At 53.1% G+C, this 15,790-nt stretch overlaps 1 protein-coding gene across 1 annotated transcript in view; it reads left to right on the plus strand.

Moving 5' to 3' along the window:
* NPHP4 (nephrocystin 4) overlaps positions 1 to 15,790 on the plus strand; it is a 95,568-nt gene that overhangs the window by 29,529 nt on the left and 50,249 nt on the right. The window contains exons 9-10 of the mRNA XM_025048588.1: positions 57 to 183; positions 12,447 to 12,629. Coding sequence (XP_024904356.1) covers positions 57 to 183; positions 12,447 to 12,629 — 310 coding nt within the window. The remainder of the gene's footprint in view (positions 1 to 56; positions 184 to 12,446; positions 12,630 to 15,790) is intronic.

The raw sequence follows: 15,790 nt of genomic DNA on the forward strand, positions 1-15,790 counted from the left end.
TGCAGGGCAGTGGGAGCCACCGCCTGACACGCGCCCCTGCTTGTGTTCTTGTCCAGCTCTGGAAACCAGGCTCTGGTTTTGAGAAGCCGCCTCCGGCTCCCCGAGATGGTCCAGCACCCCGCGTTCGCCATCGTCTTTCAGCTGGAGTACGTGTTTAACAGCCCCCCGGGAGCCGACGGCAACGTAAGAGCCCCGTGTCGATTCAGGTCCCACCTGGCGATGGATAAAACTTAGTTGCTGTTAACGTTTTTTATTAAAAGGAGTGCAGTTACATCAGCGGTGCGGACGACAAGCCCGGAACGTGATCCTAGATAACATCTAGTGACAGCTGTGTCATAACAGTTTTCCATCGTCATGGTAACAGCACGTTCTGCTGGCTGACGGAAATAAGTGTGTCAGTAGGCGTGCATCGGGATAGCATTCATTCGTAGTTACCAAACTTAGAATTACTTTGAAAAACGAGGCCATTTGAATGCCTTTTTCACATGACATTAAGTGTAGTAAGGCTTGAACCCGCACAAGTCCTGAGCGGTTTCTCGTAATGAGCTTCGTATGTGCCTGTGTCATACGTAAGAGGATTTATAGGATTCGTTTGGAAGAAATACAACGTATAGACATCACTGATGAAGATTCTTTGGAAAACCCAGATCGTGCTGTCCTTAAGATTTATGTTTGAAAAAGCAAATATCGATTTAACAAGTCAGTTGGAAATTGAAAAAAGGCCCACAAGACACCGTCTGTGGGGGCTGACCCTCCAGCGTCGCCATGCGGCTGGGGGAGGGGCAGAGGGCTGGGAGCGGCCTTGGGTGAGCCTGGGCCGAGGGCCGGGGACGGGCAGAGAGGCCGTGGTGGTTTCCTGTCTGCGCCGGGAGCGAGCGGACCTCCCAGTGTCCACGCCGCACGCCGCTCTGGCGGAGTCGGGTCAGGCGGACAGACCCGGGGCAGGCGGTGTGACTGCGCCTGCGCCTGCGCCGCACGCACGGCGCTGCTTTTCTTTACTTGTTACCGGAAATTTCAGCTAAACGCACCTGCTGCGTGGGGCGGGCACTCTGGGCTGGGGGCGCCTTCACCAGGAGGGGTGGGCTTCTGGGGCTGCGACGTGAGCCTGGGGGCGGGGGAGGGCATGGGCTCGGCTGGGCTCAGCCGGGGCGCCGCATAGCTCTCCGCTCCTTATTCCCACTTCGATGACGCCCCTTCCAGAATGTTAATTATGTTCCTCTCGCGATTATAAAGTCTGTGCTGAAACTGACATGTCTTAGGTGACACCTTATTATTTTTTAACACTTGACTGAAACGCTTCACTGGTGGCGGGCGGTTTCGAGGTGGTTGCTGCTTCACAGAGCTTTTGGAGTGTGGCTGTGGCATAGCTCATCAATTCTTTGTGATGTGGAGGTTTATCTTAGCATAGTATTGAGTTCCATTTACTGTCACTAAGTTACTTCCTTCAGTGTAATCTGGAAAGGAAATGTTACAGCACGTGAAATGATTTTCCACCAAGCTGCTTTGCCGCGTGGAACAGGAGAGGCGTCAAGCATCAGTGGGTGAGTGAGTCAGGCATGCCCATCGCAAACAGGTCGAGATGATGGGGAGCAAACAGCAATGGTGGTGCCGGCGTGGGCTCTCGTGTCTGTGTGCCAGTGGGGACGCGGCCCACGGGGCGTCCTGCAAGGCCAGGGCTCGGCCCTGGGAGGGACGGGTCACCTCTCCACGCTTACGGAGCATCACCCTTCATCGCATTTGGACTGCAAAGTTCCTCTTCCCTTTGCTTTCCTTTTCAAAAACCTTTATATGACGGAAATTCCAAGATAAACGAAAGCAGACCTGAGAGTCAGATGTGCCCCATGTGACCTCGTGGACAGTCCTGTTTTGTCTGTACTCTGTCCCTGTCCCCTGGGATGACTGGATATTGAAGATATATTGAGGAATTTATTTTCTTCCTCAGGCGTGAGCATTTTGGTTATTTCGAAGCAGATTCTGGTCATAATTGCATCTGTTATGATTACTGTAAACATTTTGGCATGAACATTCGTTTTTAAAAACTTTTTCGTGGTGGAACATTTCCAGCATGGAGGTAGAGAAGCGTATGAGGAGCCCGGTGGACTGGTCGCCAGCCTCAGAGGTTACTGGCTCAGGGCCGGGCCCGGTTCGGCAACTCGCCCCCCAACCCCCACACGCTTCAGAGCAAACCCTGGACGTCCGTCCGCTCAGCTCACTGGGCGTGGTGCGCTGTCTGTCTCCAAAAGACAGGGACGTAACACACGTCACTGCAGGACGCTGCTCACGCCTCAGGAACCAAAATAAACTCCTCAATACCTTCAACTATCCAGTGAGCCCAGGTGTGCATTTCTTAAACATTTTATTTTATCAGCAGTAGACAAGGCAAAAAAATGTTCCTTTCTTTGGAAAATGATTTCTGAACGGGGTGTTCCTCCGCGAGCCGGGGCAGCGTGGCCTGTTCTCGAGGGGGCGGTGCTGCCTTCCGTCTCGGTGAACCAGGCCGGGTGGGGGCCGAAGCTTATGGACTCTTCGTCTTTACGTGGTTGATCTAGATCGCGAGCGACCTTCGGGCCAGGAGTGAGCCCGTGTGTACCCGGTCACTCGAGGCCGAGTGAAGTGTCCGGGCCCCGCGTATTTTGGTAGTCGGTGGACGTCTTGAGAGGACACGCCCCTTGTTTTCGGTCTGTTGCAACGGTTTGCGTCTTTCAGTTCCCCAGGGCGAGTGGCAAGAGCCGAAGGAAGTCGTTCTTCCTTTCCAAAAGTTTGAGTACGTGGGGACAGGGCGCCCACAACAGGTGGCCCATGTGGAAACGCTGTGAGCTGTGCCAGTGGGTTCCACACGGTTTCTGATTGAGTAAAGTCGCTAAGCAGAACCTCCCCAGAACCCAGGAGGGCGACATGGAGTGAAGGCAACTGTAAAAATGACTAGATCGGCTTGAGCTGCATTTTCATGTCACAATGAGTGCAGGTCCCCCGGGGACGGCCAGCGGTCAAAACAGCCCTTTTTTGGAGGAGTCACGTAGCGAAAGTCCCGCCTCCCTGTTTACTTTGTCGTAGTATCTTGCACAGAATTTAAAGATTTTCACAAAGTCTAAGTTTTTTCTTTCGTTAGATTGCCAAATCCAGTGTCGTGAAGCTTTTGTCCTGTTTTTTTTTTTTTTTTACCAGTGTTACTGTTCCAGGCCTTACGTTTAGGTTCCTGGTCCATTTGGAGTTAGCTCCTGTGTATGGTGATAGGTAAGGGCCAGCTTCACCGTCTTGCAGGCGGGTGTCGAGTCTCCCCAGCCCCATTTGTTGAAAAGTCTCTCTTTTCCCCATGGAATGGTCTTGACACTCTTGTCAAAAACCGTTTGACTGTCCATTTGAGGGTTTATTTCTGGGCTCCTTGTTCTAATCCATTGGTCTATAAATCTCCTTCTGCCAGTACCGTGCTATTCTGATGACTGTGGCTTTGCAGTAAGTCTTGAAATCAGGAAGTGTGATATCTCCAGTTTTGTTCTTTTTTGAGATTGTTTGGCTGTTCCTGGCCCTTGAAATTCCATGTGAATTCTAGGATGGGATTCCCTATTTCTGCAGTGACCATCACTGGGACTTTGATAGGGACTGCCCTGAATCTGTAGTCCGCTTTGGGTAACACTGACATTTTAACAATACCAGGTGTTCCGGCTCACAAACGTGGGAAGTGTTCCCCTCTATTTGTGCCTTCTTTGATTTCTTTTAGTCGCGTGTGTGGTTTTCACTGTAGAAGTTTTTACCTCCTCGGCAAAGTTATTGCCCCAACGCCAAGAGAAGCCGACGTGGCGAATACGGCTCGCTTACTGAGAGCGGGGCTTTCGGTCTTCCACTGAGTGTGGAGTTTGCTGTGGGTTTCCGTATATGGCTTTTTTTACGTGGGGACATTTTCCTTCTAGACCTAGTACGTCGAGTGTTTTTGTCATGGAAGGGTGTCGAATTTTGCCGGATGCGTTTTCTGCATCGATTGAGAAGATCGTGTGGTTTTCTTCCCTTCACCTGTTGATGTGGCATATTACGTGGATCGGTTCTCATATGTGGAACCATCCTTGCATTCCAGGAATAAGTTCCTTGAGGAGGGGTCTGGTCGTTTGTTCCAGACGTAAAGCTTACCTACGGTGGCCTGTGCGCATCAGCGCCGACTTCCGTGAGTTTGATTAACGTGTCGCCGGTGTCACCGCCACACGGTCGAGATGCAGAGCCTCGCCACTGCTCTGGGAGCTGTCGTTCCCTGGTGATCTCTGGTTTGGTTTCTCTCTTTAGAAACTTCATTAATTTTCTGTGGCTGTTTAACAAATTATCACAAAGTCGATGGCCTAAAAACGACAGAAATGTATGCTCTCACAGTTCCGATGGCCAGAAGTCTGAGATCAGTGTCACTGGGGTGGAAGCCAGGTGTCGGCAGGCTGCGCTCCCTCGGAGGCGGTGGGCGGGTCCTCCCCGCCTCCTCCAGCTTCTGCTGGTGGCCTCCTCGGCTCCTCGGCTCATGGCGGTGTCACTCCAGCCTCTAGGGGAGCGTCTTCACGTCTCTCTGCTCTGTCTCCATGTTGCCCTCTGCGTGTGTCCCTAATCTCCCTCTGCATCCTTCTCATAAAGACACCGCGCCTGCACGTGGGTCCTGCCCAGCGTCCAGGACAACCCTCCCTGCCCGGGCTCCTTCATCACATCCGAAAAGGTCCCTTTTCCTCATAGAGTAATATTTACAAGTTGTGGGGACTAGGACCCAATCGGTATTTTTGGGGGCCATTCCTCGGCTTGCTGCAACCACAGATGGAGTTCACCTGTTTGAACGTCACCTGAGTGGAGTAGTGTAGAAGATGCTCTATGACTGGATTTCTTTCACTCGACGTGATGGCCGGGTATTCATCCATGTGGCCCATTCATTTTTACTGCTGCATTTTCTGTCACGTGAATTGGTTTCTTCGTTTTCTTGTTGGCGGACTTTTCCAGTTAATGAATACAGCTGCTCTCAACGTTCGGGGCAGGTCTTCTGTGCACATATATTTTCATTTCTCGGGTGCGCACCGGGCAGAGTTGCCGGGTCAGGGGTACGTGTGTGCCGACTTTCTGGGAAGTGCCCGTTTCCCGGAGCATTTATACCAGTGTCGTTGGAGTCCCAGCCGCCCACATCCTCCCTAGCTCTTGGGTTTGTCCATCATTTTAATGTTAGCCATTCTAGGAGGGTGTGAATGTGCATTAATTTGTGTTTCCTTGTGTGTCTGTTGGCCATTTTTTTGTGAAGTGGCAGGTCCATTGTTTTGGGTTGTTTGTCTTTTTTTTATTGTGCGGATGGGAGTTTCTTGTAATATATTTTGGATATAAGTCCTGTCTCAGATACTTGGGTTGTGAATATTTTTCACAGTCTGTGGCTTGCCTTTCCATTTCCTTGTTAAAAAAAAAAATGGCACGGCAGGACTTTATTTCTTTAAAACCTTTTTGTCTGGTGATCGTTTCAGACTTACAGACAAAACACAGAGACCGCCGGTCTCCTCGCGGTCCAGACTCATCGTCCATACCTGCCACTCTTCCCTTATTCATACTTCTCCGTTTCCTCCCTCTTTTCCTGTGTTGCGTGTGTAGATTCATTTCCGAACCTTTTGAGAATAAAGCGCAGACATCATGGCCCTTGACCCCTAAATGCTCGCCGTGGGTTTCTCAGGATTAAAGATGTTGCCTTATGTGACCGCGGCGCAGTGACCAGCCTCGGTCCTCCAGCTTCGAGTCAGCACTGTGAGCTCCCGTCGTATTCCCGTCCTGCCCGTCTGTCCAGCACGTCCTTTCCAGCATCTCTGTCCTGTCCAGCACCCGGGGCGGGGCCACACGGGCATCCGGCCCCCTGTCTCTGGCCCCTCTAGTCTGGAATGTCTCCTTAGCCTTTCTTGTCGTTTCTGCCTTTATTTTTTAATAGTATAGTCTCTCTCCTTCTAAACACGTTTTAGAGAGAACGCTTCTTACTTCGGATTCGCTGATGGTGTCTCCCGCTGGAGGGTCACGCGTACCCGGGCGGAGCGCTGTGAGTGGGGTCGTGCCTTGCGAGGGTCTCGCACCACGAGGCCGTGGTGGTGTGCGGTGCCCGTCCCGCCTCCGTCTTCTCGGTTTTGACCATCTGGTCAGGTTTTGTGTGGTGTGTGCACTGCTGAGTACTTTTCTGCTTGAAACTAAGAAGCTGCCTAGAGGGAGACCCTTTAAGCCACGCGTTTATCTGTTCCTTGTCTGAATGTCCCTCAGCGCTGGCCTCCGTGAACGATGACCTCCAACTCCAGCATTCCCTCCCTGCAGCAGCCTGCAACGTCCAGGACCCTCCCTTCTCTCCTGAGGCCGGATTGACGGATTGCTTCAACCATGCAGCCCCCATTGGTGTGGACTCACGGGTCCCTATTTTAAAATGAACACTCTGTTTATTTTGGTGCTCGGATTGTCCCAGATTTGGCCAGAGGTGCTTCAGGATGTGTGTGTGTGACATTCTCCCCCGTATTTGTTTTTCTTGAGTGTTTTCTTATTTTCTGGGGTAACAAGGTGCTCCAGGCTCCTCTCGACCTGCCCTGTCCTGGCCGTGGGATCAGCCATGCCTGCTGGAGCCATGGTTTCCCACCCTGCCTTCTGCTTTAAGATGCATTTCACAGTTGCACGAAATCTGTGAAGGTGGTAAAGAGCAACCTCTACCCCCACCCCCATGTTCCCCCGTCACCGACGTCATTAGTATGGTGCGTTTGCCGTGACTAACGGACCGATATTGATATATCGTTGCTGACCAAAGTCTGTACTTTATTTGAATTTCCTTACCTGGTGTCCTTTTCTGTTCCGGGACCCTGTCTGGGATGCCACATTCCATCAGTCGTCACATCTCCTCAGGCTCCTCTGGGCTGTGACGTTTTCTCAGACTTGGCTTGTTTCCGATGAGCCCGGTTCTTCTTGAAGCGGAGAAGGCGTCAGAACCCAGGCCTGGGTGCCGGGCGTGTTTCTGAGCTCCTTCCAGTGGACAGAGTCATGGAAGTTCTACACGTGGAAGCACGCGTGCACGTGTGTGCACACATACAGGTACATGCACAGGACGCGTGCACTCACACGCGCCCCTGTGCGCAGACGCGGCCCGGGGCTTGAGTTCTCGCCGACCCTCCATCCGCGGCCCGCCCGGCCGGCTCCCTGCGCCTCGCCTCCCCCTTCTGGGTCGCCCCTCCCGGGCGAGAACCTCGGCTCCGGCGTCGTCAGCACAGTGCTCGTGAGCGCGGTCCTGGAACACGCGTGCTTTTAAAGTCAAGCTGTCCCCAAAGCTGGTCTGAGGACAGCACTGCTCCCTTGGTGGCCCTTCCCGTCCCATGCCTGGCGGGAACCGGCGCCATCCTGCGCCGTGCTCGCGACCGGCAGATGCGTGTGCGTTTCCTTCCCCTCGGTGCACGAAGGCGCAGACCTCACTTGGGCGCGTTGCACCTCGCTCTTGCTCACGCTCGGCTCTCAGCGGTCACACCTGGCAGTCTGCGGGGCGCCCCGCCCCTCATTCCCAGCTGCGTGCTCTCGTGCGTGTGACGAGGGGCGTCTGAGGGGTGAGTCCCTGGACGCGGGCTTGCCGGGTGGAAGGTCGGTGCGTGTGTCACTTGGTTAGAGTCTGGTGTCTCCGGAGGGGCTGCACAGCATTTGGCTCCCACTGGCAGGGTGCTGGGGACCACGGCCCCTCCGGCTCATTGGCCGTGCGCCTCGTCGAGCTTTCAAATCCTGCCGATCCGATGGGTAGGAAGCAACAGCACAGTGTAGTTTTAATTTGCATTTCTCTGATTGTAAGTGAAGTCGAACGTGTTTTCCCGCGTTTGGGAGCGTTTGGCCATCTTTCGAGAGAGTCTGCATTCTCATCGCGTTAAGAATTCTTTTGTACGTTGAGGGCGTTTGCTCTTTATCCGTGCTGTATGTTGTACATATTTTCTCCCAGTTTCGTCATTTGTCATTTATCCCCCACGCCCTCTTTCTGGGCCGCGAATCTTAGCTCAGGCTGCGGTAACAAAGTACCATGTCCAGGTGACTTGAACAGCAGCTGTTTGTTTCTCACAGTCCTGGAGGTCGGGCTGGCCAAGATCAGGCTCTGGCAGCTTTGGTTGGCGGTGAGGACCCTCTTGCTGGCTTGCACACCCGCCTGGGCCGTGTCCTCAAGTGGCCTGTCCTCGGCACGCGTGCTTGCAGTGTGCGGGAGAGCTCCAGCTCCGTCTTCCCCTCCCATGAGGTCACTAATCCCACCGGGGGCCCCACCTAGTGGCCTCAGGAACCCCGATCGCCTCCTAGGGCCCCACCTCCAGGTACCATTGCTTTGGGAGGCAGGGCTTCAATATGCGAATTTTGAGGGAACAGAAACGGTTAGTTCATAGCATCGTGTAAACTTGAAAACATTTTGTAATGTAGTCAGATTTACCAGACTTGTCTTTTGCTGCATCCGGGTTTTGAGCCGTCTTTAGAAAGAGGGATGGACGCCTCCATGTTTCCTCCTAGTCCTGGCACAGTTTCGTCTTTTACCGTTCGATCTTGTTTGTCGTGTGAGGCGTGGACCTCATGTTATCCTTTCCCAGCGACCATCCAGTTGTCCCTCTGCCACTTATGAGAACATCCTTCTGAGCCGCAGTGATTTAAGACACTTCTGTTTACAGCTGTGTCCGTGCCTGGACCTTTATTGTCTCTGCAGGCTGCCCTGCCCGGCCTGTGCCCCTCGGAGTGCGGGCTCCTTGGGCGGCTCTGGGGTCTGACCCCGGGTGCCGACCCCGGGCACTGACTGTGGGCAGCCGGCGTGGCCCCGTCCCCTGCGCGCGGCCCCCCCCCCGCCGCAGGGGTTGTTCTCCAGGTGAACCTTGGCCTAGCTCCGTGAAGAGAGCTTACTTGCATTTTTATTGGGATTACATTAAATTTATAAGTTAATTTAAAGATATTTGACATCTTGAGGATGTGGCGATGTCCTAACCAAGGACAAGGGCCATCTTTCCATTTGTTGCAACCTGTTTTTGTGTCTTTTGGGAATGGTTTTTTCTATAGGTTTGAAACGTAGATTTTAAACATTTGAACAGTTCTCATTAGGTGGATTCATAGGTATTTAATTTTCATGCTGCTATTGTTAATGGGATTTTCTTTTCCATTATATCTTCTAAGTTAATGTTGTAGGGTATTTTTGTGGATAGTCATTGAAAAAAATTTTAACAGCACTTACGTAGTAGTTCTTATGCACCACGCACTGGTTTTTAAGTTGAGTCTATTTCAAGGTAATTACAGACTCACAGGCACTTGTGAGAAGCAGAGAGCTCGTGTCCCCTTTACCGGCTGTCCCCAGTGGCAGCACTGCCCTCTGGTGAGCAGGTTCTCCGATTTTAAGTCCAGCTAGTCAACTTTTTCTTTCACACCTGGTTCCTTTGAGTCCTCTCCACGAGCTCTGCCTGTTCCCCCCCGCCCCCCGTGTGCCCTCTCCTCCCCTGCAACTTTGTCTGTCACCCTCCTGTCCTGCTGTGACCGTGGAGGTTGGGGTGGCTTTGGAGGGCTTTGGGTTTGCTGCTCCCCCTGCGGTGACTGCCAAGAGAGCTGCCCTCCCCCGGGGGGTCCCCTCCTGGGAGGTCCAGGACCGGCCTCACGGCCTCCCTGGTGGGTCGCCGCTCCACAGCATGACGTTCCCTGTGGACCTGCAGTGGGGCCGCAGCCCAGGGAGTGGAGCGGCAGTGCCCACAGGGAGGGATGCCGGCCTGCCGAGCCTGAGCCCCGCGGGCAAGGGCTCTGCAGGACCCCATCGGAGATGGGAAGCGGAACCAGGCACGGGGCAGGTGCTCCAGAGGAAGCAGGGCCGGAGCAGGTGTGGAGGGGGCCCTGGTGGCTGGCGTGGGGCCCTGGGCAGGAGGGCAGGTCTCACTGCACATCCGAGGAAAGTCAGCCTTCTAAAGTAACATGGAGTTTCTGCCCTGAGTCGGTGTCGAGGTGGTCCGAGGACAAGCCGAGGGGACCCCGTCAGCTTCCTGGGGCTGCCAGAACAACTTGCCTCGAGCTGTGTGGCTTGAAACAACACGTTTATCCTGTTCCCAGTCAGGAGACCGCAGTGGCCTAGGCTGAGGTGTCGCAGGGCCACGCCCCCTCTGGGTTCCGGGGAAGGACCTTTCCTCCCCGTCCCAGCATTCTGTGGCTCGTGGCCGCCTGGCTCCCACCTCCGCCTCCACCTGCGAGTGGCCTTCCCTCTGTGTCCTCCTCTGTCTCTGCCTCCGGTCTGTCTCTGTCCTGCTCTCGTAAGGCCCCTTGTCGCTGGGTTGAGGGCCCGCCTGGCAGATCGAGAGCTCATGTCACAGTGCTCGCTTCCGTTTCATCTGCACGGCTCTTTCCCAGGAAGCTCACAGTCACAGCCCGGGGATCGGGGTGTGGACACGTGCTTTTGGGGCCAGCACTCAGCGCACCGTGGGGACCCTGGTTTGTAGCATTCCCAGGGGCCAGGTGTCTGCTTCTGTTTGTGCTTGGCCTGGTGAATGTCCTTGTGGCACATCTGTTCCATGACAAATGTGGCTCGCAGTCCAAGTGTGTTCCTTTGGCCGTTTGTACGTCTTTTGCTATTATATTTAAAGCCTAAATGGGAACAGTTCGGTGCGCTTTTTTCCTTGCATGAAAGCAAACCCAGTTTGGCAGGATGAGACGTTATAAAGTACCAGATCTGATCCCAGCCGCTGAAACTCACTGATAGGAGGGGCGGGTGGCTTCGTTCCCTCCACCGGTTAACTAGTGCTTGCTCTCTCCCTGCCTGCTTGGATGGATGCGCCTGGCCTTCTCCTTAGAGCTGGGGGTGGGGCTGGTTAGGGAGGTTCTCGCCTGCAGGTGTCACCCTGGCCTATTTGGGAGAGAATGCAGGCTAATAAACGGCAATTGAATTGCCACCAGGCCCACTGGTCCCACTGAAGTCTTTGTGGAGGAGTGATCAATAACCCACTAACCATCTCTTCTTGTTAGAGCTGTTAAAAACAAAGAGAGGGAAAATGGATGTGTGCGTAACTGATAGACATTTCACACCGAAGAGGGCTGTATCGACTGAGAACTGAAAAACCGCAAGGAACTGTGAAATTGGAAAATTAAGTATCAGAATCACCTAATTTGAACAATTAAGCCAGGAGGACTTACACAAATAGCATGGAAACTCGGATGCATATTTTATTTTATTCTGATCCTGTAATAAACCTCTGGATTTTATAGATGACCGTTTACAATAGTAGTCTAGATATTAAATCCGTATGGTTTTAGTGGCCGTTTTTCCTAATACGTTTATAATTCTTTTGTTTTTAAAAAGCGGTGGGTTCCTACTCAGCTTTGCGTTGGTGCGCTGTGGCTGCTCTGTGCTGTTTGTACTGCTGTCCGGCCACTCGCTGGATGGGGAGAGGCTGCCCTCGTCCTTGTCTTTGGCAGATGTTCCAGGCACGTCACAGGGTCAGCTGCCGCAGTTCGTACGTGGCTGATTCTTTGCCTGTTCTTCCAGGATGTAGGCTTTTTCCTCACCGAATTGACAGGGACACAGGTTTCTGCTCACCCCCGTGGCCAGGTCATCTGAACTTAGGCTCCTGTAAAGGATAAGCGGGTGGTGTGAGGTCCAGTTACGACGGGACTCGGGAAAGAGATTAATTCCAAACCACATGCTAATCCGAGTGTTTTTCCCCCACACGGATATGAAGGCTACAACAGGGTGGGTGTCATCCGGCAAGGGACAGTCCGGAAAGACTGGCCTGGACGGAACGAGTGTGTTTCCTTGTCTGTATCAGACCTGCCCACACATATGTGCGACGACGAGCTGTCTGCGTCGGAGCCCAGCCGGAGTCCTTGGTGTGCGCGTGTAGCAGCCTGCCCTGGACCCGAGTGTGGTCAAGTCCTGGCTGTGACAGTGGCCTGGCAGTTCACCCGTGTCCAGCTGGATAAGCAGGGTGTTTCAGGAGCCCAGCCACACCACCACTGGAGCCTCGCCTTCCCATGGGTCCTGACCCAGCTGGCGTCGGCGCCCCCGGCCTCTCCCTTGGGGTAGTGCTCTTCACCTCAGAGGCGGGGTGCGGGCCCTCCTCTCCAGAGCGCGAGGCGCCCCAGGCAGGCTGTCGTCCTCTCTGTGACCACGGCCTATGACCAGTTGCAGGGCGGTCTCAGTATGCTCGGCCAGCGGGGACGGAGGGCCCATGCTCCCTCTGCTGCCCAGAGACAGTGAGGGTGTACCCCATTCTTTTGTCTTCCTCATCCTAGAGGGCGCAGGCGGCTCTCTGTTGCCCACGAGGAAAACATCCGGAGGGGGTGCTGTGCTCACCCCCGTTTGACCGCCTCCCACGTGGGTGGTTTCCCCTCCGTGTCACCCGCACCGCTAGGAGCCCTCGCCACACCGCGCCTAGTTACACTTGGCAGTGAACGCACTGTCGCTTCGCCCACCAGGTGGCTTGGTGACAACTCACGCACCGTGTGCTTTGTTTCCGTTCCAGGCAGCTTCCGGCACCTCCTTGTCCAACCTGGCGTGCATGCACGTGGTTCGCTGGGCTGTGTGGAACCCCTTGCCGGAAGCCGGCTCGGGGACGGTGGTGCTGCCCCTGCGGGGTGGGCTCCAGCCCAACCCCTCGCACCGTCTGGTCTATAAGGCGCCCCCAGCCGGCATGAGCTCCGAAGAGGTGAGTTACTACTTTGTCAATACGGTTCTCTCACGAGCTGCAGCACGTTCATACATTTTAGGAAAGTTCATACGTTTTCAGAAGTCGACAGATACGTTTGTGGGTATTTCATGAGCAGACTTTGTTCACGTCACGGCTTTGCCCTTGAAGAGTGTGTGATTGCCGAGTCGCAGTCAGCCGTGAGCTCACTGAGGCCAGCTTTACCTTGGGTCTCCTGACATCCCTGTTCACGGAGCTGTCTCTTGGGGTGACGTGCTGGGCCCGTGACTCTCATCATCTGTACACACTTTGCAATGAGGTCCACTTCTGTGCCGTATGTGTCTTTTAAAAAAGGACTCTTAGAACGTTAGCTGCACTGGAGGATGGCCTTGGTGGCGTGAGTGCTGTGGAGGGAGTCGGGCCATCAGCGTCCAGCCCTGGCTCATCTTTGTGACTTGTCGCTCACCCCCTCTGGACCTCGGCTCTCTCCAGCTGTGTGCAGAGGGGTGGGACCAGAGCAGGATTTTTAAAACTCCACTTTCTCTGAGCCCCAGGATAGAAGGCAGAAAAAGCGGGGCGGGGCCAGAAAAAGCATGCATGAGGGGTCTCATCCCCAGGCTCCCGCCGGCCCCCTGCTGTGCTCGCAGAGTGGGTGCTGCAGGCACCGTGCGAAACCACTGCCTGCTGACGCCACAGTCCCCCCGACTCTGATGTGTCGGGGCAGAGTCTCTGTCTGGGTACCTCACATTCTTCTGCTTCCGCTCCCGAAATTTGCCCGGCCTGCCTCACAGGGCACATAGGAGCCCGTCAGGACTCAGCTGTCTCATTTTTCTTAGGTAAAAGGCCCGTACCTGTTATTTCACTATGTCGCCGATGTGCTGACTCGAGTGACAAACATTATTTTCAGTGTTATTTACGATTCGGAGATGCTTTTGGGACCTGATAAGGGAGCAGCTGACTGTGCAGCTTTTCTTACGATGAGGAATGTCTCTCATTATGGGACCACATTCTGCCGCATTCCCACTTGGTCGAGTTGGGGCCCTTATTATAGAATCGCCATTAGAAATCCGACAGCCGTTGCCAGTCTGTCTGTCCTCTCTCGTTCTGTCCGTACGGGGACGTGCGTGAGTCAGTAGTTACTCCGTTTCAGCTCGGCCTTCTCATGCCCCTACACGTCCTTCATTTTTTAGGTGTGTAAACAGTATCGGAGCGTAAGTTTTGGAAGGTTCGACTCTCTTAAGAGCATAAATACATCAAATACTGCCGTTTTCCACAAGGAGTATCCCTTCTAATCAGAGTTTCTCTGCCTTAGCATTGTTGACGTTTGGGGCCAGAGCATTCTTTGCTGTGGGGCTGCCTGGGCATTGGGGCTGCCTGGCTTTACCCCCCTGGATGCCAGTAGCATCCCCCAAGTGCGACGTCACCCCTGGTCGAGGACCACTGCTCTAAACAGAGATAACGAACTGAAACTGGTCACACTCTAAAGCACCCCTCTGTTTCTTCCTGTGTTTTTATCTGACATAAAGAGCCCGCATCATCAAGTCAGATGCCCCTGCACCAGCTAATTCTTCATCTTATTCATTCGCTCAGTGAATTTTTATTGAGCACCTATATATACTCTAGGAAGAATATCCCTGATCCCATGGACCTTACAGTTGAATGAGAGTCGCAGATATTAATCAAAGAAAAGTATAAATATTATAAACATACCATAATTTTTGGCTAAGTAGAATTTGAGGTTTATGTTACGATTATTTCAGTGTCATTTATTGTGAAGGTAAGTAGTATATGGTGGTTATGTTGTCTTTCTTAACTCTTGTATTTTTTCCTTGAGCAAATAATTGTCCTAAAAAATTATATCTCCAGAAGCAGCCACTGTCAACTCTTAGCTACGACTTATGGCATTTACTTCATTTTCTAAATGTTATGTTCTACTGCTATTTCTTAGTTTATCAACGTAGACATTACATGTTGACTTCCAATAATGACAGACAAGTACTCTCGCTCTTTTTATGTACCCTGCATGACTTTACAAAACACTGTGTCCTCTCACTGCTCGGCCTGGGATTCAGGCCCCGTCGTCGGAAATGCAGCACCGTGGGGTCTGGCTGGAGGACTGGAAAGGGGCCCGGGGAACGGGAAAGTCCTAGAGAGGTCATGGAGCGGGAGGGGCTTGGAGAGCAGCCCCCAAAAAGTTGTTTCGGAAATGCCGGGTTAACCCCCAGGCCGCATACCAGAGGTGTGGCGAACGGGGCTGTGGATGGACCGCCACCAGCCCCAGACCCCCTGCTGGAGGGGCCACATGCAGGAGAGAAATCCGAAAGCACTGCACAGGCTTTGAACATGGAGCTGACATGGAAACCACAAGCCACAGAAAGCTGCTCCGAAGCTGTGGCCTGAGCCCAGCTGGGTTGGTTCCTGAGTAAACAGAGTGTCGGCCTTCTCCACTCCAGTATTGACTACGACCCGAACCTCAATACAGTGTGCGGAACGTCCGTGAGACCATCTAAACTTGGTTGACATACGAAGAACCAGGAAAATCTCAGCTTCCAGGGAAAAGGCGTTCAGCAGACAACACGGAGGTGCCACAGATGTTGGGATTATCACAACTTTAAGGCAGGCGTTATAAAAATGCTCCACTACGTAAGAGGGAATACTTGAAACAAATGGAGAGAGAGAAAGTCTCAGCACAGAGATGGACGATAAAGAAGAACAGATGGAAATTTTAAAACTGAAAAAAATAGCCAAAAGAAAGTTCGCTCAGTGGCCTCAGTATCAGAATGAAGACGACGGAAGAAAGAGTCCGTGATCTTGAAGATAGACCTGTAGAATGTGCCCTGGCTGAGCCACAGAGAGAAACATGGTTAGGAGGTGGGGAATGAACCTCAGGGACCTGTCGGACGGGACAGGCTAACACCTGTGTCACCAGAGTCCCAGGAGAGGAGAAAGAGTACAGCGCAGAAAAAAACATTTGAAGAAATAATGGCTGAAAACTTCTCAAATTTGGGAAAAGACCTAAACGTACAGATTGAAGAGGTTCGGTGAACCCCAGAGATAAAGGCAAAGTAATTCACACCCAGACTCATCGTAATCAAGCTGCTGAAAAATAAACACAAAGTATTGAAAACAAATATAGAAAAGTGATGCATTAGTTACAGAGAAACGATAACTTGTGACTGTGG

Source organism: Pteropus alecto, unplaced genomic scaffold (genome assembly GCF_000325575.1).
Source record: "Pteropus alecto unplaced genomic scaffold, ASM32557v1 scaffold125, whole genome shotgun sequence".
NCBI lineage: Eukaryota > Metazoa > Chordata > Mammalia > Chiroptera > Pteropodidae > Pteropus > Pteropus alecto.